Source organism: Carassius gibelio, chromosome A8 (genome assembly GCF_023724105.1).
Source record: "Carassius gibelio isolate Cgi1373 ecotype wild population from Czech Republic chromosome A8, carGib1.2-hapl.c, whole genome shotgun sequence".
Classification (NCBI taxonomy): Eukaryota; Metazoa; Chordata; class Actinopteri; order Cypriniformes; family Cyprinidae; genus Carassius; species Carassius gibelio.
In genome coordinates, this window is record NC_068378.1 from 8610613 (window position 1) to 8633060 (window position 22448).

The 22448-nt window shown below is 38.0% G+C and overlaps 1 protein-coding gene across 2 annotated transcripts; it reads left to right on the plus strand.

Moving 5' to 3' along the window:
* The first annotated feature begins 205 nt into the window (after positions 1 to 205).
* Positions 206 to 20944, plus strand: LOC128018342 (inactive carboxypeptidase-like protein X2). 2 transcript variants are annotated; one of them, XM_052603800.1, is made up of 22 exons: positions 206 to 455; positions 2847 to 2921; positions 3475 to 3684; positions 6011 to 6340; positions 6913 to 7035; positions 7119 to 7214; positions 7298 to 7378; positions 7869 to 7928; positions 10706 to 10771; positions 12364 to 12447; positions 14645 to 14754; positions 14839 to 14978; positions 15069 to 15153; positions 15641 to 15785; positions 15951 to 16039; positions 16286 to 16409; positions 16530 to 16726; positions 17470 to 17649; positions 17799 to 18501; positions 19188 to 19327; positions 19605 to 19704; positions 19784 to 20944. In XM_052603800.1, exons 1-22 carry the CDS (start codon positions 296 to 298, stop codon positions 20335 to 20337), a joined length of 3852 nt encoding a protein of 1283 aa, XP_052459760.1. In that variant the 5' UTR covers positions 206 to 295; the 3' UTR covers positions 20338 to 20944. The 2 variants fall into 2 exon arrangements, with proteins under 2 accessions (XP_052459760.1, XP_052459761.1); XM_052603801.1 differs by lacking the exon at positions 7869 to 7928.
* Positions 20945 to 22448: the final 1504 nt, after the last annotated feature.

A 22448-nucleotide genomic window follows, 5' to 3' on the forward strand; every position in this document is an offset into this window, starting at 1 on the left:
TTTACAGTACCTTAACTCCATATATGTTTTTTAGATTTGGCACTTTGCAATAAACTTTACAATAAAACGGTTCTGCTCTGTATTATTCTTTCTTTCTTTCTTTCTACCACCCTCACTCTTCAAGTCTGTTTTTACACTCCTCCGTAGATCCTTGTGTTTCTTTCCCCCTCCCCTTCTCCTCACACCCTTGTGTCTCTCTCTCTCTCTCTCTCTCCAGCACTCCCTCTCACTTCTCTCCTCAGAGAAGTACTGTCTGTGGAGAACCTCTTCTGTCTTCAGCAGTGAATAAGGTACCATGCCTGGTCGGAGGGACCAGACGGCACTCTCAGTTCTCTGTCTGTCCCTGCTGGTTCGTGTCTGGACTGTAAACGGACTGACAGACCACAGCCGCTCAGCTATCAGCCACACAACCCCAGAGCAACATGTGGAGGACAGAAGGGCAACAACTAAAGCAGGTATAACTGCCAAAATAGCTGTTGTCTGTCAGGTTCTTTTTAACCCTGTTGAAAAATGTACTTGCACCTGTGTTTGGAGGACCCACGTTTAGGAAGCCAACTTAATGAGGAAGAAAAAAAAAATGCTGCTGAATGACTGTACAAATGAATGTTTAGTTGACATGGTGTGATGAATGAAGAGGATGAAATACTAGTGACAGACTTTCATCCTTGTGTTTCAAAAGAATGTCAAGGCTTCATTATGCTTGCAACTCACATTCGTTCTGGCTATATTTTGGCATGTAATGACAGCTTTTTACAGTCCAGTGGATAAGCATTGTCTGGTTGATAATAACTTTTAATGATCCCTGAAAACTTCAATAATATATGTCTACTGGGATAAGTAAAAGAGGTCATTGGGACCCCTTATGTAAAAAAACTGTGAAATCAGTCTCAAGAGACCATAAGGGTTAACAAGGACGAATTTTCTGTGATTTGGAACAAAAGTGCTTATAACTTAAGATGCCGTTTTCCAGCAGCACACTGTATTAATGTTGACAGGTTATATTTTCCACATAGTTTACGGCACGTTTTAAGTGCTACTTTAACAAAGACAGGGATTCTTCTTGAAGGACACCAGATTTTTGCAGTTACATGTGCAAAGCTCTTGTTGAAAGTGGCAGGTGCGTACTCAACACTAGCACCTGTGCTTGGAGAAGCCAAGTCTAAGAAGCCAACTCACTGAGGAAGAAAACCACTGCAGACCGCCAGTACAAATGAATATGTAGCTGACACGATGTGATGAATGGAGAAGCTGAAAAAAAACAGTACTGTAGAAATTGGAAGAACGTCATAGCTTCATTACACTTGCAACTTGGATTAAGGAGTTCATTTAAGAGTAAATAGCAGCGCTGTGGCTGAGGTTTGGAAAATATGGTTAATGGCAGGCTTTTGGTATTCAGTAACACAGCATTTCCATTTAATGAAGGGAAGCAGACTCACTCTGACAAACTGGACTGATCAGTAAAATACAAAAATACAAAAAGTGTTGAGAAAAACAGAGGAACCGTTCCAATATCCCACCCTGTGGAACCCAATAGGAATGTATTCATTGACTATACATATCTTGCCCAACCCTGCTCCTGGCGATCGACTGTCCTGCAAAGTTTAGCTCCAATCCTAATCAAACACACCTGAAGCAACTAATTAAGTCTTCAGGCTCACTTAAAAGTTAAAGGCAGGTGTGTTTGATTAGGGTTGGAGCCAAACTTTGCAGGACAGTCGATCGCCAGGAGCAGGGTTGGGCACCCTGTCTTAGACAGAAATATCTATAATGTTATTGGTCAATCCCTAGGTAGTGAGCAGCATTTCACAAGATTGTCATAAAGGTTTCTGCCTTAGTGGGAGAGTAGAGTCTTTTGGTTGCCTTTTAGGACTTAAAGGGGTCTTATGATGTTGCTAAAAAACATTATTTTGTGTATTTGGTATAATGAAATGTGTTTATGTGGTAGAAACCACATACTGTTTCTCCTCTCTGCCCCGCCTTTCTGAAACGCATTGTTCTGAAAAGTGAGATGTGCTCTGATTGGCCAGCTATCCAGTGCATTGTGATTGGCTGAATGCCAAAAGTGTGACAAAAATGTTACGCCCCTAATCATACTGTGATGCAAAACACCAGCGCGACAACACAGAACCAATAAAACCCATTACAAATGAGCCATTTGTTGCATCCAGTGGAAACATATTTATGAATTATAATGACTCATACTGTGTTTTAACGCGTTGCGTTGCATTGCGCCACGCCGCACAAACATAAAACCATGTCTGTATTTGTTATTGGAGAAACAACAAACAACAAGCCATACTCTACACCAGACATTCTCAATTCCAGTCCTCGCGTCCCCCAGCTCTGCATATTTTGCATGTCTCTCTTTGTTAACACACCTAATTCAGATAATCAGTTTATTAGAAGTGAGCTGCGTGCATGAACTGTGTTCTGACTGACATGGTCCCTACAAAGTGTTCATTGCTTCCTACTCCCTGAGCAGAGGAAATCTGTTGAAGCTTACTTCTCCTGTTTTGAAGCCCCCTTCACCATTTCAAGCCAGTGTTGACTGGCAGATAAGTAAACTTTTGCCAGATTACTCCTGAGGACTGGCTTTGTGGACTATCTCTGTGGAGGTAATGACTTCACAGCAACTGGCAAGAATCTTGCTTAAAACTTCCCCAGTATGGATGAAACTGCCCTTTGGAGACATGACAGGATTAGTTTCAAGAGCCAGAGTGTCTGTGTCAACTTATGAGGCTATGAACTCTAAATGGGACAGTCTGTGAGCTTCAATTAAATATGAGTCGACGGTGTGAAAAAATGTGGAAATGAAGAGCCAAAAATAATTGATTATGTTTCTCTAGATCTTCTGCAAGTGAAGATAATCCCACTCTATGCAAAGATTTATGTTGGACAAATGGGACTATTTTTATGCAAAGGTGAGAAGCCAGTTTAACCGTAAAATAATAGTTCTGTTATCATTTACTCAACTTCATGTTGTTCCGAACCCATATGACTTTCTTCAATTGACAACAAAAGGTGAATTTTTGGAGAAGATCCTATCTACTCTTTACAAAATATGAAAGGGATTGGATTGGGACTAGCCAATAAAGCTCTGAATTGGACAACAAAAGTCAAATATGTTACAATGCCACATTTGAGACTACATTTCATTGACATTAATGGCACCATACAGTATTTTATTTAAGTGCATGAGGAACATTTTAACTGAATGAAAATATACGTTTCAGTCTGTTCTTCATGCAAAGCTGTCAAATGGCTTGGAATATAGTGCAAAAGTATTTATAAAAGAATGGAAAATTCATCCAAAAACTATTGTGTTTCCATTGAAGAAAGAAAGTCATAGGAGTTTGGAATGGCATGAGATTGAACAATATATATTATATATTTGGCAGTGGTTTGATATGTGCTTGTTGTTGAACTAGCTCAGATGCTAATTCGGTTCAATACTTTTTCTCTCTTCTTTCTTAGTTGATGGGGGTGCAGAAGAGATCACATGGTTTTCTCCTGATGGTGAGAAGATTCTAACAAAACATGACAATCTCATGGTGCGGAGTCGTGGAAAGTCCTCGTCCATTCTCATTGTTCTCAATGCCAATTTAAACAATGCTGGGATATACAAATGTGTGGCCAGAAACTGGGCCACAGAATCACAAGCTACGGCCAAGCTGAACATCTTTTGTAAGTATTTACATTAATATTATCATCATAAATATTATGATAAGAAATCAAGTTCAGTCTGCATTTTTATGATCCATTTAACATGCTGGATTCAGTTTGTTTTTGTTTGTTTTTGTCAGCAACTATTAAAATACTGAACCATGGACTTTGCTATTGCATATATTCATTTAGCTGACGTTTAGCTAACTTGATTTGCAGAGACTTGTGTGTGTGCGGGATTCAGGAGAATAAAATGATTCACGGGACTCCAGTAAAATAGAAATATCAAAAAAATAAAATATCTAAAACAAATAAATGTTATTCATCTATTGCACAAAAGCAACATGAACTAATATAAAATATAAACGATTAGCAGGTGCAAGTGTATGCAGAGTTTCTATTTAGGCTATAACACGTGTTTGCAGCATTGAGTAATGCAATGCTGAACCTTGCATGCTCAAGAATCCTCTCATTATAAACACACGAATTGTAGACATTATGAAATATTAATTATGCATATATTTATTGTGTTATAACAGAGATTTGTGAGATTGCGATGAACTGAGTTGTAATTTAGAGATTTTAAATGCAGAGCTCTTTGCTTGCATTCTGCCAAACCATGCACGCAGCAGCCGCTTGCTTTAGTTAAAAATAACAGTGCTCTGTGAATGTTGATGCTTTAATAACAAATATTTATCAGGAGCGTGTATGATTGGATTTCATAAATTTCATAGAGAAAAAAAGTAATGTAACTAGTTATGTAACTAATTACTAATTACTTTTGAAATAAAGTAATCAGAACAGTAACGTGATTACTTTTAAAAGGAGTACTCCGTAATCAGTCATTTGATTACATTTTCAGAGTAACTTACCCAACACTGTTCAACGACTCTTTCTCAAAACCTTCCCTTCAGTGTCAGCTTACACAATATGAGCAAATCTGAACAGACAAAATCAATCACTAACACAGTTTTTAATGGATGTTCAAATATTCTAGACCTTTATGTATTGTTTAATCATAATTAAAAAAAAAGTATAATCTAACTGTATAGAGTCATAGAGTCATATGAGTCATTGTAATATTTCTTGTATTATATAGAGATTATTTTTCTCATTTCAAAACCTGGAGCAGAAGTTACTAGATGGGCCGTTTGAATGATGCTTGAATTAGTGAGTCGTCCAGAACAATGTGTTGGAAGTTTGGAGGGAATTATCAAAGTGTAGCCAGACATCCTGGTAGACACAGATACATTCCTTTCTCTTTGTACGTTCCTGTTACAAGCGTCCAAAAAGCGTGGGTTGACTGAGGGAGCCAGTGTTGCTGTGGAAAAAACTAGGCTTTTAAACAATAGCCAGAATTGGCTGTTTCTTGGTATGGTTTCCCGAAACTTCTTGCAGTTGATGAAGCAGCTCGTATCAATTAAGCCTTTCAGGATTTTGGTCATGACAGATTCAAACAAAACAGACATGACAGGCTGTATTTTTTAGCTGTGAAATGTCTTCAATCTTTAAAATCTATTAAAAAAGGGTTTTCTTCAATGATTTCCTCTTAAGATTATTCACATTCTTTTAGGAACTGTTCTTTAGAGGTTAATGTTTAAATCGACAAGCGGTAAGGCATAAAAACATGTGAAAAAGATAAGCTTTCGTGACGATGCGCAGCAGTGGCCCGTCGTCAACTGTCCTGAGCATCTTTTTAGGCTGGCCTCAGCCAGTCGGTTATATTAAATATCAAGGTTAAAGTCATTATAGCTACAACAATAGTAACAACAATAGTACTTTCTGGTCCTTGAATCTGATTGGCTTTTCTGAGAGCCTTTTGCAGGAGTGAGATATTCAAGTGATATCGTAACTTCAACTTTCAACTCCATTTGCGGTATTGCTCACAGTGAGTGTCAACTCTACTATGATTTACGCCCTGGAGTTTACATCTCAGAAAAATGTTGAAGCTAATTTTTACACTCTTGCCTTAAAAAAACTCTTAAATGGTTCGTATGACGTTGCTAAAATGAACATTAGGTTGTGTATTTGGTGTAATGCAATGTGTTTTATGCGGTTTAAGGTTCAAAGAACATTATTTTCCACATCAATTAAATTTTTACAAAGCTAATTGTTCTGAAAAGCAAGGTGTACGCTGATTGGCCAGTGTGTTGTGATTGGCTGAATCCCTCAAGCGCATGATGGAAAAGTTACGCCCCTAATCATACTGTGATGCCGTCTCTTGGCACGACAAAACCAATAAAACCCATTACAAACAAGGCGTTTGTTGCATCAAGAGGGGGACATAATCACTGATTATAAAGACTTACGCTGTCATTTTACGCTGATTTTCTCTGTGTTATTTAAGCATGGAGAATGCGTCGAGAAACTGAGAGGGAGGGAAGAGGAAAACGACAGAAAGAGCCCAAGCCCACCAAGAAGCCCAAAGCTCCCAAGCCCACAAAGAAGCCCAAAGCTCCCAAGCCCACCAAGAAACCCAAAGCTCCCAAGCCCACCAAGAAACCCAAGGGCGAGAAGAAGAACAAAGGAGAGAAGGGTGGGAAGAAAGGCAAGAAGAACAGGGAGGAGACCACCACGATCACCACCACCACCACCACTGAGGCTCCCACAACCTCTGTGACCTTTGTGTATGACGAGGAGTTTTATGAACCTGAACCAGACCAGTACTGGGATGGAGGTTAGAAAAGCCCTTCTCATTAAAAAAAACTCAGTGTTTTAGATCTGTGTATTTTTGGTGCAGGTTGGAGCAGAACATTGACCACCTTGGTTCTCTATAAGTGATTTCCCCACTTGTTTTCTCCATGGGGATTTCAAAACATTCTTCATAAAAATTACCAGACATAACCAAACCAACCAGCTCAGAAATGAATCATAACATTGCACAGTCTGATTTGAAGCAAAACCGTATATATCAAATGACATTGTTTTACAAAAGATTTAACTCATCAAATGAAGCATTATGAAACGTATACATATTAAAATTTTTGATATACTGTAGGTATTCACAATTTATGTTTGTATTGTAAAAGCAGCTTCTCTGATTGGTGGATCGCTCTTCAGGAATTATGGGTAGTGTAGTTTTTCACCTGGAATTCAGCTATTCATCCATTGAAAAATAAAAATAAAAATGAAGCGACTTGTAGCGTCTGCTGAAGCATTTTAAAACAACCTTGTAGAACATGCCACGTCTAGAATAAGACGAACTGGAAGAATCGACTTGCACTTACAAAGACTGTTTGGTATCCACAGAATTTCCTACAGAGTCACCAACAGAGGCAAAGCCTACAAACCCTCCGATTGAGAAAACCACAGGATTTCCAACAGACTTTCCTCCTGACACGGACGAGTATTCCCCACCTTATCCTGACTCATGTAAACAGAACATCACTCATGTCTGTGTACACAAATACCACTTTCGTTCATCACGTTTAACATTTCCTTTCATTTACTGTCAGACGATGATTACTGGAAGGTGGATGAACCCGCACCTACAACCTCTGTGATCGCTGGCCGTCCACCTGATGATGAGGATGATTACTGGGATGCCAGATGTGAGTCTTCCAGTAATTAAAGTTAGTTACCAAATGGTCAAAAAAGACTGATTCTTCAGCTAATAAACCTTTTTTGGCAACAGATGAGCAGCCAGAAAACATGCCTTTTCCTGATGGTAAAGAGATCAGCTCTACTGACAATGACTGGCATTACACTACCACAGGTAAACTGATCGTTCCTTCTAAAAACTCTGATAATACATTATGATTTATTAAATGTTCATGTGTTACTACTTTGTTTTTACTATTACTGCAGACTGCTACTATGTTTTAAAATTAAATTGTTTACATTATGTAATTGTGACTATAATCTAAAACATGTTTAAAACAGACAAAAAAGTAGGTTTAACAGTCAGTTGGGTTAGTAGGTCTCATGTTTTACTGTTATATTTTACATTACAGAAGAGTGGATTTTAGTACCCTATAAATTTGTGTGTGAATCAAATAAAACTTTTTATACCACAGTATACACCCATCTCATGAAACATCTTGTTTTCACACTATTTAAAATCCACAATGTCTAGTGTGGTTCTTACAAAAGACAGCAGTTCAGCAGCGACAGACATTTAGCAAACATTAAAGTTTTTTAAAGTCTACTGTACTGTCAGTAAAGCTCCCAAATTTAACTTGCATTTATTTTATTTTCTGTCACAGAGGAGCCCACCGTCCCTCCATTTGAAAACAACTGGTATGAAGAATATGAATATGGACATGGTACAAACCGCTTTGATACTCTATTTTGAAAAGAAAACCGAGGTGTTGGCCTCGCTCTCGTCTTAATAAGAGTACAGACAGTGTGACCTGCCATTTCTGCACTCAAATAAACACTTTCAGAGACGCAGAGGTGCTGCTTGATGTCAAGCTGAACATTTTAAGTCATGTTGACATTAGATCAAAATTATAAATGGATATATTTTCCTATTGTCTGTAGTATATCTCCTCCCCAACTGAATCTTACTCCAAATAAGAAGAAGAAGAAAAAAACAGTAGCACATTACAGTATGCTTGTTAATATTAGTCATTGATAAATACTAATAATGCATTTACTAATCTTACAGTAGTTAATATTAATTTGAATGTTTACTAATGCATTATTCAAATCAAAAGTTGTATTTGTTAGTATTATTTAATGGATTTGAGCTAATATGAACTAACAATGAATAGTTGTACTATTAACTAACATAAAGCTAAAAAAAATACAGTCATGGCCAAAAATATCAGCACCCTTGGTAAATATGATCAAAGAAAGCTGTGAAAATGTATCTGCATTGTTAATCCTTTTGATCTTTTATTTTTTTTTAAATCACAAAAATCTAACCTTTCATTGGATAATAAGAGATTAAAATGGGGGAAAATATCATTATGAAATAAATGTTTTTCTTTAATACACATTGGCCACAATTAACGGCACCGATTTATTCAATGCTTTTCGAAACCTCAGTTTGCCAGTTTAACAGCTCTGAGATTTCTGCTATAATGCCTGATGAGGTTAGAGAACGCCTGACAAGAGATCAGAGACCATTCCTTCATCCATATTCACTCCGGACCCTTCAGATTCCCAGCTTCTTCTCTTCAGTTCACTCCTCTAACTTTCTATAGGGTTCAGCTCAGAGGACTGGAATGGCTATAGCAGAAGCTTGGTTTTGAGCTCAGTGACCCATTTCTGTGTTGTTTTTGAGGGTTGTGTTTGTATTATTGTACGGTTGGAAGATCCAAACATGGCCCATTACAAAATTTCCAACAGAGTCAGTCACTTTTGTTTTATTTTATCTGTTGGTATTTAATAGAATCCATGATGCCATGTATCTAAACAAGATGTCCAGGACCTCCAGCAGAAATATAGGCCCGCAACATCAAAAATACAGCAGTATATTTCATTGTTCACATGGGGTACTTTTTATCCTTGTGTTCACCAAATCCATCTGGAGTGTTTGCTTCTAAAAAGCTCATTTTTGTGTTTCATCTGACCATAGAAGCCAGTCCCTTTTGAAGTTCCTGTCGTGTCTGATAACTGAATATGAATTGTGAATTGTGAAGGGATTGTTTTTGGATGAGCTAGGAGAATTTTTCTTGAAACCCTCCCAAACAACACATGGTGATGTAAGTGCTGTTTGACAATTTTTTAAGTTTTTCTGACCCCGAGACTCAACAAACTGTTCTCCAGCTGTGATCCTTGAAGAGTCTTTGGCCACTCAAACTCTCCTCCTCACCGTGCATTAGGACGATATAGATACACGTCCTCTTCCAGGCAGTTTCGTAATATTTTCTGTTGATTGGAAGCCCTTAGTTATTGTACTGATGGTGGAAATGGAAATTTTCACTGTTCTAGCTCTTTTCTTAAAGCCACTTCACTAATTCACTAATTTGTGAAGCTCAATTATCTTTTGCTGCACGTCAGAAATATATTCTTTGTTTTTTCTCATTGTGATGGATGATTAAGGGATTTTTGGCTTTGTTTTCCCTCCTATTTATATTTCTTTTATCCATGGCTGGATAATTTCATGTTCATAATCACCCTGCAGTGCTAAAAATTGTGAATATGAATAGGAATATACTTCAAAGATATTTTACTCATAAGAATTTTGAGGGGTGCCAATAATTGTGTCCAACATATATTTGAGAAAAACATGTATTTCATAACTATATTTCCCCCCATTTTAAATTCTTATTATCCAATAAAAGGTAAGCTTTTTGTGATTATTATTATTTATTTATTTTTAAATAAAAGATCAAAAGGATTAACAATGCAGATACATTTTCAAAGCCATATTTGGTTATATTTACCAAGGGTGCCGATATTTCTGGCCATGACTGTATTGTAACTAATGTATTGCTCATTCTTAGTTAATATTAGCTGATTAATTAACTAATGTTAACTTATACCTTACTGTAAAAATAATATGCATGTATAAAAACGCCTTTTTGCCCATGTTATCAAGTTTTAAGAGGTAAGATGATATTTGGTGCATGGAGCACTTATCTTGTATTAATAAATAAAAAAATTGTAACAAATCTATTTCCTGGAGTAAAACCAAAAAATGTCACCGGTTTCTGATTATGCACGCAGAGCCTGTTTTTATTAGGCTATAAAATGGAAATCTGGCAAACCACTAAGGCACAAGTGTGTCAGGAACCATTTTGATTTGATCATCTGATTCAGTTTTAATCTAATCCACTTCAGTTGCAAACAAGACTTGCAGTTCATATGGCCTCAGATATTTTGAATTTAGTATTTTGTTTGTCCTCTTTTGCTTTAATGAATAAAATATGTATGTTTTGTTTCCAAAACAAAAACTTACTTATCTGATTAGTGACCTAAAAGCTCGGAATATTGATTATTTCTTATGCATTGTAATATGTAACTTTGTTTTAATTTTTTTTTTTTCTAATTCAGTTGTCTCAGACTTGTGAAACCTGCTGTACTTAGTGTGTGACACTGAACTGTTATTTAATGCGTTCAGTTATACCCTTGGTTTCTGTTTTGTCAACAGAAAAGAAACTGGTAGAGGAGAGGGAAAGAGGGAGAGAAAGAGAAAGAAAAGAGCAAGAGGGAAAAGGTACATTGTTTTTATCTTCATATATTGAAATTTGTCAGTTAATATAATGAGTGTACTTTCTTTTGTTTTTTATATCAATTCATTCCTTTTGTTTGGTTTATCTTGAGCTGAACTGAAAAAATACCTTACTGATGAAAAACATTAATGCGCATTGCCAACAGCGCTCAACATGACTCTCTGTAATACAAATCATTTAAATAACACTGTTAGTTTGAACCTCGGTTTTGTCTTCCAGCTGCCCCACAATCTGTTACACTTGATTATAGACTTTGTGGGAAATCACTGAATGACAAGCATCCATTAAAAACAGAGAACGGACCTTGTTCCCATGAGCTCTGTTTTCAGTTTTGGTTCCTGACAGACTCAACAATATCCTTTCCTCTGGCCTAAGGCAGTGGAGCAGGAATTAGGATTTCGATATGCAGGATATTAAAGAACAGGACTTATCAACCAAAATTAGAAAGCGAGCTGAGAAAGAAATTGAGAAAGTTCCAGGTGATACTGTGAATAATTCAAAGTTTGCTTGTTTTTTAAACATGGTTTTTCTAAAAAATGATGTATGGATAATCCAGTAATCCAAAATTGCTTCATTTTAGCACAGTACATGTTCAAGCTTAAAAAACATTACTAATAATTTTACATTTTTATTCTTTCATTTACTAAAAGTAAATAATAATTTTTCAGCAAAAAGACATGTGCTTGCTTGCTACAAAAAGCAAAAACTGATGCTAACTTGTTTAAAGGACATTATCTTTGATTTGCGAATATACTTATGGTCAAGATGTTACAATGACTGGTCTCGGAGTATTTCAAGAACAATTATCTTCAGATTTACAGGGCACAGATCTATATTACATCCTCCCTGGATTGTAAAGATTAATGGAAATGGAGCTCCAGAACTTTCCAGAGGATTGTGAACAGTATAACATTTACCAAAAGCATTGCAAGAATCTACTGTACGATCAAGATATTTGGTGTCAAATTCATATATGTTTCTATGATATATATGTGGAGTGTTGCTCTGGTGCTCTTCAATGTAGAAAAATGCAAGTCAGTGGCTGCCCGTCTTTGAGGAAAAAAAAAAACATATCAAAAAACACAAAATTAATACACATGGCTCCTGGCGATAAATTGAGGTCTTATGAAGCGAAATGATCAGTCTGTGCAAGAAACTGAGCCTTATTTACAACATTATTACCAGTAATACAGAGAAAAAACAGTCTACTGTACAGTTATGTCCTGTTCGCGAATGAATCATTTCATTTGAACCGGTTCTTTTTAGTGAATGAACCAGTTCACCAAATTAGACTGAATCATCTGAAACAGTTTGTGGTTTGAACGCAGATCTACAAGTTACTCAGTCAGAACTGACTTTCATTCAGGCCTGACAATCACGCTGACTAGAAACAAGACAAAATACTGCATATATGGTACTATGATGCTGGTTTTTGCCAACTCATTCTAGTTTATTCTTGGGTGAACTATCCCTTTAATTACAAGGAAGTTAAGAGATTAATCTTGATATTTCATGCTAATGAATCCATAGTATCAGTGGTGAACTTTGTGTTTTCTCAAATAATTTGTCTCCTCAGAAAGAGAAGAGAGGAGGCATGAGGAGAGGGAGAGGGAACCCAGGATTGACAGACCTCCACCACGTGTTTACAGAGAGCCTAAAAGTGAGTGGTGGGGGCTCGGTTTAGGCATGCAGAAAGACGGGATCCATCACTTAATAGATAACATAGAGCAATAAATACACTCAGGGCAAAATGACTGTGAAATTATTTTATAAAACTCTAACATGCAACAAACTTATATAAGAGCACTCAAGTGATGTAATACTGAAGCTCTCCAAGCTCTCAGTTCTTGCTGCAGATCTTACCAAACAAATATGTTCCTCAAAGCTTGTCTTAAATTAACACTAACATAATTAATGCTAACAAACGTAACTGAAATAGTGATATCTTGATGAAGCCTTCATTAGGTTCAAGTGAATATGAGACCTTTTTTGAGAACATTTTGTAAGACTTTAGCTGTTTTTAAGTCATTACAGATGCCGAATCCTGCCAAAACCTGCTCCAATTCCACAGCTGGCTCTTTTCAAAGGAAATTCCAAATGTCTTCCTTGCTCATGAAACGCATGCATTGGATATAGTCCTTAATGCTTCAGGAAAATTACTCTGAATTAAGACAAGTGGCTGAACAAATTAACTTTTGAAGTTAAAAGTTAAGTTAAATGATAGAAGTTAAATATACTGTATGTTAAGTTCCATTATAGTTGTTGTTTCTTGATGACACAAGAATGTGCACAGTCTGTCTATATTGTTTCAATTTACCTTGCTAGTTAAAACTAATATACATTTACAGGTGCATCTCAAATTAGAATGTTGTGGTAAAGTTAATTTATTTCAGAAGTTCAACTCACATTGTGAAACTCGTGTATTAAATAAATTCAGTAGTTTTATAAGTCTTTGGTTCTTCTAATTGTGATGATTTTGGCTCACATTTAACAAAAACTCTCCAATTCAATCAAATCCCACCAATCTCAACAAATTAGAATACTTCATGAGACCAATAATAATAATTAAAAAAATTACAATTTTTAGTGAACTGTTGGTCTTCTGGAAAGTATGTTCATTTACTGTACATTTACTCACTTGGTAGGGGCTCCTTTTTCTTTAATTACTCCCCCATTCAGCGTGGCATGGAGGTGATCAGTTTGTGGCACTGCTGAGGTGGTCTGGAAGCTCAGGTTTCTTTGACAGTGGCCTTCAGCTCATCTACATTGTTTGGTCTCCTATTCTTGTTTTCCTCTTGACAATAGTCCATAGATTCTCTCTGGGGTTCAGGTCTGGGGAGTTCGCTGGTCAGTCAAGCACACCAACACCATGGTCATTTAACCAACTTTTGGTGCTTTTGGCAGTGTAGACAGGTGCCAAATCCTGCTGGAAAATGAAATCAGCATCTTCAAAAAGCTGGTCAGCAGAAGGAAACATGAAGTGCTCCAAAATTTCTTGGTAAACGGGTGAAGTTACTTTGGTTTTCAAAAAAAAAAGCCTCAGTCCATTCCTTGTGAAGTTCACTCAAATTCTTAAAATCCTCTTAAGGCTGTTCTCTCGGTTGGTTGTGCATCTTTTTCTTCCACACTTTTTCCTTCCACTCAACTCTCTGTTAACATGCTTGGATACAGCACTCTGTGAACAGCCAGCTTCTTTGGTAATGAATGTTTGTGGCTTACCCTCCTTGTGAAGGGTGTCAATGATTATCTTCTGGACAACTGTCAGATCAGCAGTCTTCCCCATGAGCGTGTAGCCTAGTGAACCAAACTGAGAGACCATTTTGAAGGCTCAGGAAACCTTGACAGGTGTTTTGAGTTGATTAGCTGATTGGTATGTCACCATATTGTAATTGGTTGAGAATTGGTGGGTTTTTGTTAAATGTAAGCCAAAATAATCACAATTAAAAGAACCAAAGACTTAAACTACTTAAGTCTGTGTGCATTGAATTTATTTAATACACAGATTTCACAATTTGATTTGTATTACTGAAACAAACTTTTCCATGAAATTCTAATTTATTGAGATAGATCTGTATATGTACCTGCATACATTTACATATTGCCATACATATTGGTGTCAGTTTTAAAATAAATAAAAATTTATAAAAATTGCTACTATGTTCAATTATAATTAAAGAATGAATGACTGAGAACATCAATAAAAATATATAAATAAAAGGACATAAATGTAGTTAATGTGATGCCTTCAGAAAGTGTAGGACAGTGCTTAGTGAGAAAGCACAGATAAACTAATTTCACTCTGTACTTCAACATATTGTGTGAACATTTTGTTTTCTCTGGTTTGTGATGTGTATTAGTTTGTCCTCCTCTGGGTATGGAGTCTCACCGCATAGAGAATGACCAGCTGCTGACTTCCTCTGTTTATCAACATCGCTATGGCTCACACAGAGCTCGTCTCAATATTCAGGTAAAAACATATGCAGATAGTCACTCTGAAAATTCATTACTGGCAACTAAAAGTGATGTGGTGTTTAACTGGTTCATCTCACAGGCGTCTGGGGATGAAGATGATATGAATGGTGGGGCATGGTGTGCAAACCCTGAAGAGAAAGTCAACTGGATTGAACTGGATGCTCGCACACTAACAGAGTTCACTGGCGTTATCACTCAGGGTCGAGATGACCCCTTAGAGTAAGACAAACATTAGAAACCTTGGAGACCTTGCACAGTATATATAAAGTCTACATCTATAGTCCTTGTAATTTTGTTTTGTTTTTTCAGGAGCGACTATGTGTCTTCTTACTATGTGGCGTTTAGTAATGACAGCAGAGAGTGGACTGTCCTTCATGATGGATATGCTGAATGGGTAGGTTGCCAGATTGTCATCATTTTCTATTCTTCTTTTGGTTGCTAAATCTTTCTGTGGGGCTTAAAAAGAGTTCACCCAAAAATGAAAGTCTGTCATAACATAACTCAACCTTAAATTGTTCCAAAACTGCATGTTTCTTTCAGTTGAACACAAAAGAAGATATTTTGAAGAATGTACTGTAGGTAACCAGACAGTTGATGGTTCCCATCATATTTTTTACATATAAGGGAAAGTCAATGGGGTCTTTTAGCTGTTCGGTACTTTTTATGTTTTTGAATAAAACATCATTACCGGAGTACACTGTACAATAAAATGCTTTGTCCTTTCTCTCTACTTCAAAATGCCATTCAATGTGTTACTAGTTGTTTGTGACTCATTCTGAGTGAAAATTGTTTCTATGCATGTGTTACAATAGGCCAGGTTTAAAGTGCAGCACTTTTTATTAACACATTGTAATTTCAACAATTTTTCTTTTTGCTCTCAGTTATTCTTTGGTAACTCCGATAAAAACACCCCAGTGTTGTCTCAGTTTATGGAGCCGGTAGTGGCACGTTATATACGCATCTTGCCACAAAGCTGGAATGGCACCATGTGTATGAGGATGGAGGTTCTGGGATGCCCCGTACCAGGTAAGAAACTCAGGACCTGTTGTGGTCTTTATTTTTATTTGTTTGTTTGTGCATTGTGCAACGACAAAATATTTCCTGTTACTAATATGCTGGACATTGTTTAAATACCTCTTCATTTATAGTTTAGGTGTATTACTGAATATTTTGCATTTGGTCTTTTCTCAGATCCTCTAAGCCATTACCAGAGTCAGAATGAAGTGACACATCGAGATGACTTGGACTACACCCATCACAACTACCTCGACATGGAGAAGGTGAAGGGAGAGTGCCAATGCCCGGAGTCTTAAAAGTTCATGAATGGAAAAAAAGATATAAGAAATACACTAGAGTTTACATTTAAGAAAAGTGTGGGTGGCTGCCAGGGATTTCTAAGCCACAAGATTTGAAGTGTAACTGATATTTGTAGCACAAACCAGTTGGGATGAGTGCATTTAAAAAAAAAAAAAAAACGCTAAATGTGTGCTAATCGCTTCCAAACGTGACTTTTCTTTTTGGCACAGCTCATGAAATCCATCTCTGATGAGTGTCCAAACATCACCAGATTCTACAGTTTGGGCAAGAGCTTTAAAGGTCTGGAAATTTATGCCATGGAGATTACTGATAATCCTGGGATGCATGAAACAGGTGAGGAACATATGGAAGAATTTATTCACAGTATTATTATTCCAGTATGGTTACAGGTACTGAAACAAGCAATATAATTATGTTCATTATCCATTTCATGAACATACCATCTTTCCTCAGGAGAGCCAGAGTTCAGGTACACAGCAGGTTATCATGGGAATGAGGCTTTGGGACGAGAGCTTCTTCTGATGCTTATGCAGTACCTGTGTAGAGAGTATAAAGATGGCAACCCTCGAGTTCGCCTCCTTGTTGATGAGACACGAATTCACCTGGTGCCATCAGTTAATCCTGATGGCCATATGAAAGCTTTTGAAAAGGTGCGTTATAATGTATACAGAGGTTGAAAGTGAAATATGTGATGTTACTAGGTTGCCAGAAGTTGCTTTCTAACTAATTTCCCCAAAATCTTGGATATCTAATATTAATATTTAGTAACATTACGCTAATTCAGAAAGAGCTAAAGTTATTCACCAATTGAGCTAATAAACAACTACATGTTTGGTAAAGAAGTAAGTCCTCACCAAATAGCTTATTACTGTACAGATAGCCCTGAATTTGACATGATGGACTGCTTAAATTAACAAAGCAATGTTTTAGAAGTGCCAGATTTATTTTTTTTAGGAATTCAACCATTATGGCTTATGGCAGGGATTCTAAAATCTGGCTCACGAGATCCACTGTCCTTTAGAGTTTAGTTGGAACCCTAATCAAACACACCCGAGCATGCTAGTCTTTGTTTTCAGGATCATTCGAAAATCAGAGGTAGGTGAGTTTTATCAGGGTTGGAGCTATACTCTGCAGTGAATTAGCCCTCCAGGGCAAGATTTGAGGAACCCTTGCATAAAATCATATAATTCACATATAAACTGTTAACAATTGCATCTTCTGTAGTGTACTGTATTGTTCTAGCAATGCCAAGGTCATTGCTAGTTAAGTGATTTATCAACTGAACAGGTTTAACAGATCAATGTGGATAAAACTGTCTACCAAATGTACAAATAGAAATGGTGTTGTGACAATCTCATTGAAGTAATATACACGCTGTAACTTTGTTTCACAGGGCTCTGAGTTGGGCAGCTGGACATTAGGGCACTGGACTGAAGATGGCCATGACATATTCCAGAACTTTCCAGACTTAAATAACATTCTTTGGGATGCAGAGGATAAGGGCATGGTGCCAAAATTGATATCAAATCACCATGTACCCATTCCTGAGGGTATCCTTTCAAGCAATGGCTCAGTAAGTAAGGAAATAATGCTGTGTTATTTGCATTTAATGAATGAACGCAGCACTCACACACTCTTATCTTGAACGCCTTGAACTAGGCTAATCAGATTATAGGACAGAAACCAACTGCTGTATAATATTCTTTATGTTCTACCCTTCAGGTTGCAATGGAGACTCTTGCCCTTATCTCCTGGATGGAGAGCCATCCATTTGTGCTTGGTGCCAACCTGCAGGGTGGCGAGAGACTGGTCACATACCCCTTCGACATGCGTCGGCTCACCAAGGAGTCTGAGGAGATGGAGAAAAAACGAAACCCTAGAGGAAACAGACATAAGCGACAGTATGACGAAGAGGAAGAAGAAGAACCCCACCCTTACCTTCACATTGGATACCATCAGGAGAGCTACAGTGGCCCTCATGAAAACCATGCATATCATCAAGAGAACTATGGGTACCATCAAGAAAGTTATGGGTATCACCATCAAAACCAAGGATATCATGAGGAGAGCCAAGGATTTCATGATGAGAGCCAAGGGTACCATGATGAAAACCAAAGGTACCATGATGAGAACCAAAGGTACCATGATGAGAACCAAAGATACCATCAAGAGGGTCACTCTGAAGGATACCATGAGGGTTATCAAGAAGGATACTCTGAGGGACACAGGGAGGGATATGGAGAAGTTGAACCAGAAGAGGAGATCAGATCGATTGAAGACGAATCTTTGTTCCGCTGGTTAGCCATATCTTATGCCTCTACTCACCACACTATGTCTCAAACCTATAAGGGAGGATGCCATACTGATGACCCAACAGGTGGAATGGGAATTGTCAACCGTGCTAAGTGGAAGCCCATCCCAGGAAGTGAGCATTAGGGATTTGTGTTGCACAATCAAATGATAGACCATTAAGTGGATAATTTAGAAGAGGAATGTCCAATCCTGCTCCTGTGGACCACCTTCCTGCTGAGATAAGCTTCCCCAGTCCTGCCTGGAAGTTTTATCCGGTTGTTATGTCTGATGTTATGAGTCCAAAGGATTTTTCTAATAACAGAAGTAAACAACAAACAGTGCTTATCTACACCACACCAAAATCTCATTCTGCCAGACGGACATGAATCTTTTCTGAATCAATTAAATGTTGATGTTCTTGACACTGTGAGTCTGTGGACTGCAGTATACACTGTGAATATCTTAGTACTGTAGCTTGGCTTAAAGGTGTACTAAAACGAATAGTGTTTCTAAATGTCTGTTGATACTGTATTCTCCAACTGAAATGGAATAGAGGCTTGGAATCAGAAAAGGTATTAATGACGAGGAAGATATACCATGAAAAATTGTTAAATCCAGAAGACTGAAATTAGCTTTCAGCTCAGGTTTAGGTTTATTTTATAAGGGTTGAAGCTACACTCTGCAGGAAGGTGGTCTTCCAAAAGCAGAATTGGACACCCTTGATCTAGAAGGATCAGTAAGATCAATTTGAATCTACACTGTCACCCTTAAGACTTATATTCATTTGAATACCCATTCCTGCCCCTTCTTCTCATGTAGGTATGAATGACTTCAGCTACCTTCACACTAACTGTTTTGAGCTGTCCATTTTCCTGGGCTGTGATAAGTTCCCTCATCAGAGTGACCTTTTAAGAGAGTGGGAGCACAACAAAGAGGCCCTGCTGACCTTCATGGCTCAGGTGAGCTACTGATATCAGTCGCAAGTGTTTAGAAACAGTATATCCCTTGTAGGTAAGATTTTAAGAATCCTGCAACAGAGTTGTTGAACTTGAATCTGGACAAAAACAGACTCAGACTTAAGTCCATATCAAGACCCTATTTTCTATAACTATTCGAGTCAAAGTCATTGCAGAGTCCAAATGCTCCTAAAAATTAGGAATCAAGCTTGAGATTGACTTCAGTCCGTCTACAACACTGCCCTGCGCAACCATACGTTAACCACAGTCCTTTTACCAGGTGCATCGGGGCATTAAGGGAGTTGTGAGGGATAAGGAGGGCAATCCTATTTCCAATGCCACTGTGTCTGTGGAGGGAGTCAACCATGACATCAGGACAGGTGAGATTTTTTTTTTATTTCTGAAAATTGTCCTGTTTTTAGGGTACTGACAAATTTCAAAAACGACTTCTACTCTTAGGTGAATCTGGAGATTACTGGCGACTTCTAAATCCCGGTGAGTACCGTGTAACGGCCCGAGCAGAAGGCTACGCCCCCTTGTCCCGTCTATGTGTTGTAGGATTCGACCCAGGCGCTACCTTGTGCAACTTTGACCTCAACAAATCTAACTGGGACCGCATCAAACAGATCATGGCTCTCCACGGCAATAGACCCATCCGATTGCTCAGTAGTGGCAACAGGGGAAGTGGTCAGCGCTACACATACAACAGTAACCAAATCCCAAATTCTAATGGTAATGGTGGGGACATGAGGATGAGGATTCGTCTTCGTCGATTACGGCTGATGAAAATCCGCCGCCTAAGGCAACAGAGACTTCTAGCCAGCAACACAACACCAACACCACCACCTACCACATCTACGACGACCACAACTACCGTTCCGCCAACCACAGAGAGTATAACTCCCTCGTATGACTCTTGGCCTCCTGGGGAAATTTTTGAAGAGAACACAACCCCACCAGAAGAGACAGGTACACTGGACTACAACTACAATTACAAGATAGATGATTATTAATAGCAAACTACAGATCAACGTTTTGCTCCAGAGATTGATTGTTTTGGACTGGTATAGGTAATTGTTGCCATGCTTTTGTGCCTTGGTTTGTTTGGATCTGGAGGAGATGTGAGCAAAAAGGTGTCACATGGAGAGTCAAAGAATTCTGGCAACACTAAATAAGCTTTGCACAGTAAATTACAGACTGCACAGTTAATTATAGAAGATTTTTATTCCAGAATGTAAACTTTCAAATTGACCTTGATTATTAACACTCCTCTTTCTGATTGCAAAGCTGTTTGGTTGGAGGCATCACTCAAAGGTTTGCAAAGACTTAGGAGTAGTAAGAATAATCATACAGTGTATTAATGGCTAAACATCTGTACTATTCTACCAAATCATAACATAAAAACTTCTCATATGGCCATCATACCCACTGAGGGGAAATGAGAATGTTTTAATGCAAGAGACGTGGCTGTATTTCCATTTCTACCTTTCTCTCACATAAACAGTCAGTGTTTGTTGAAGGCATGTGTACAAGGGAGATTTTCCTTCAAAGTTCCACCATGTTTAATGGTCTGTTCTAAAAGATGGTTTCTTTTCGGTAAATAAAGTCTTTTCATACTCATTCAGTTGTTGTTTTATTTATATTACAGTGTTAAATACACATCAAGCAACCACCTTGACACTCTGCATATTTAACAGTATACATTAGGGGTGATTATTCATAGTGTAGTCCAGCCTTTGCTTGCATATTGATTCAAGTATTAAACACTTGGGTAGTGAATGTCAACTGAAGTTCACATGGGGAAGTCTTCCGGGATAAAGGGATCTTTAAAATATATATGAACATCTCTGTCCATGAAGGTGAGAAGGAGATCTGTATATGTTTCACAGACCTTGCTCTTCAGTGAAGTAATCACCACCTTTTTACCTTTTCATCAAAATGTTGTTTAAGGTATGTGAATCTAGAAATAGTAGTTCAAGTAAAGAGACTCATCAAGGAAGTGAAAAACATTCTCTGCAGTGGTCAATCTGGCCTTCATCCATTGGTCAGTGAAAAAAAGCCAGAGGGCATTCCACCTGACGGACACAGGTTTCACATCTTTGCTCAATGACAGCTATCTGGTCTGGGAGGGCTTCAGTAGTTTGTGGAGTTTGACATGGCAAAAGTCTTGAAATTCTCTGAGCTGTGCGGCACATTTTGCACCTTTTTTGAACTATCCATTAATGTCTTTGGCTGCTCGCATGCCTCTCTCGCACAGAGTGGCACACACACCGCTGCACAGTGATGCCTGGTAGATCATTTCTAAGGTGGCTGGAGACAGAATTGTTTTTCCCATCATTGTATTGCAGCCATTCGACCCAAACCCCATGTTTTTAATCGGTACATCTGGATCGGTGAATGACTTCATCTAATTGTAAAGCTTTCTGCAGTGGCCCCTTCAGTGGCAAACTGTCTGAGGGTCTGAATACATCTGCACCAGTTTCCAGAAATTATTCTGAATCCTGTTTGTGCCCTCACAAAAACAAAAAACAATGAACAACGACAAAGGGTTTTCACATTCCCGATGTTTGTTGGCTTGTCAATCAAAACACTTAATTTTCTCCTTTTCATGATTTCAGTTAGACTCTAAAAAGTAACGGTCGCCAATGACATGCTTGCTTATACTGTTGTCTTTATGTGACCAAGGATCATGTGCTGAGCTGATTTTGAATCTTTAAATAGGCCTTTATCTTATAAGACATCGACCAAATGGTCCAAGATCTTCAATGCTTTGTTGTGCTATGGACCTTTGAGCTGAGTCTTAGCCATCCTACAAAACTGGGGTCCTTTTCCCACTCAGTTCTGATTGTTGTCGGTGCTTACTTTTAGGCGGCTCCATATTGTAGACACTGCCTTCCTCTTTGTCTCTCTTCTGTCTTCACCTTCCTTTTCAGCACTCATTTTATATACTTTATTACTGAACTATTGACCTCAGCTTGGAAACAATGGACCTAATCGCCACGGCAGCAATGTTACCTTGTGCTCGTAAGAGAGACATTCTCTACGATGATTGGCCGAGAAAACATAATGTGAGATAAGATGGAAGACATGCATAACACCACTTTCACATTCTCCTCACAATCAT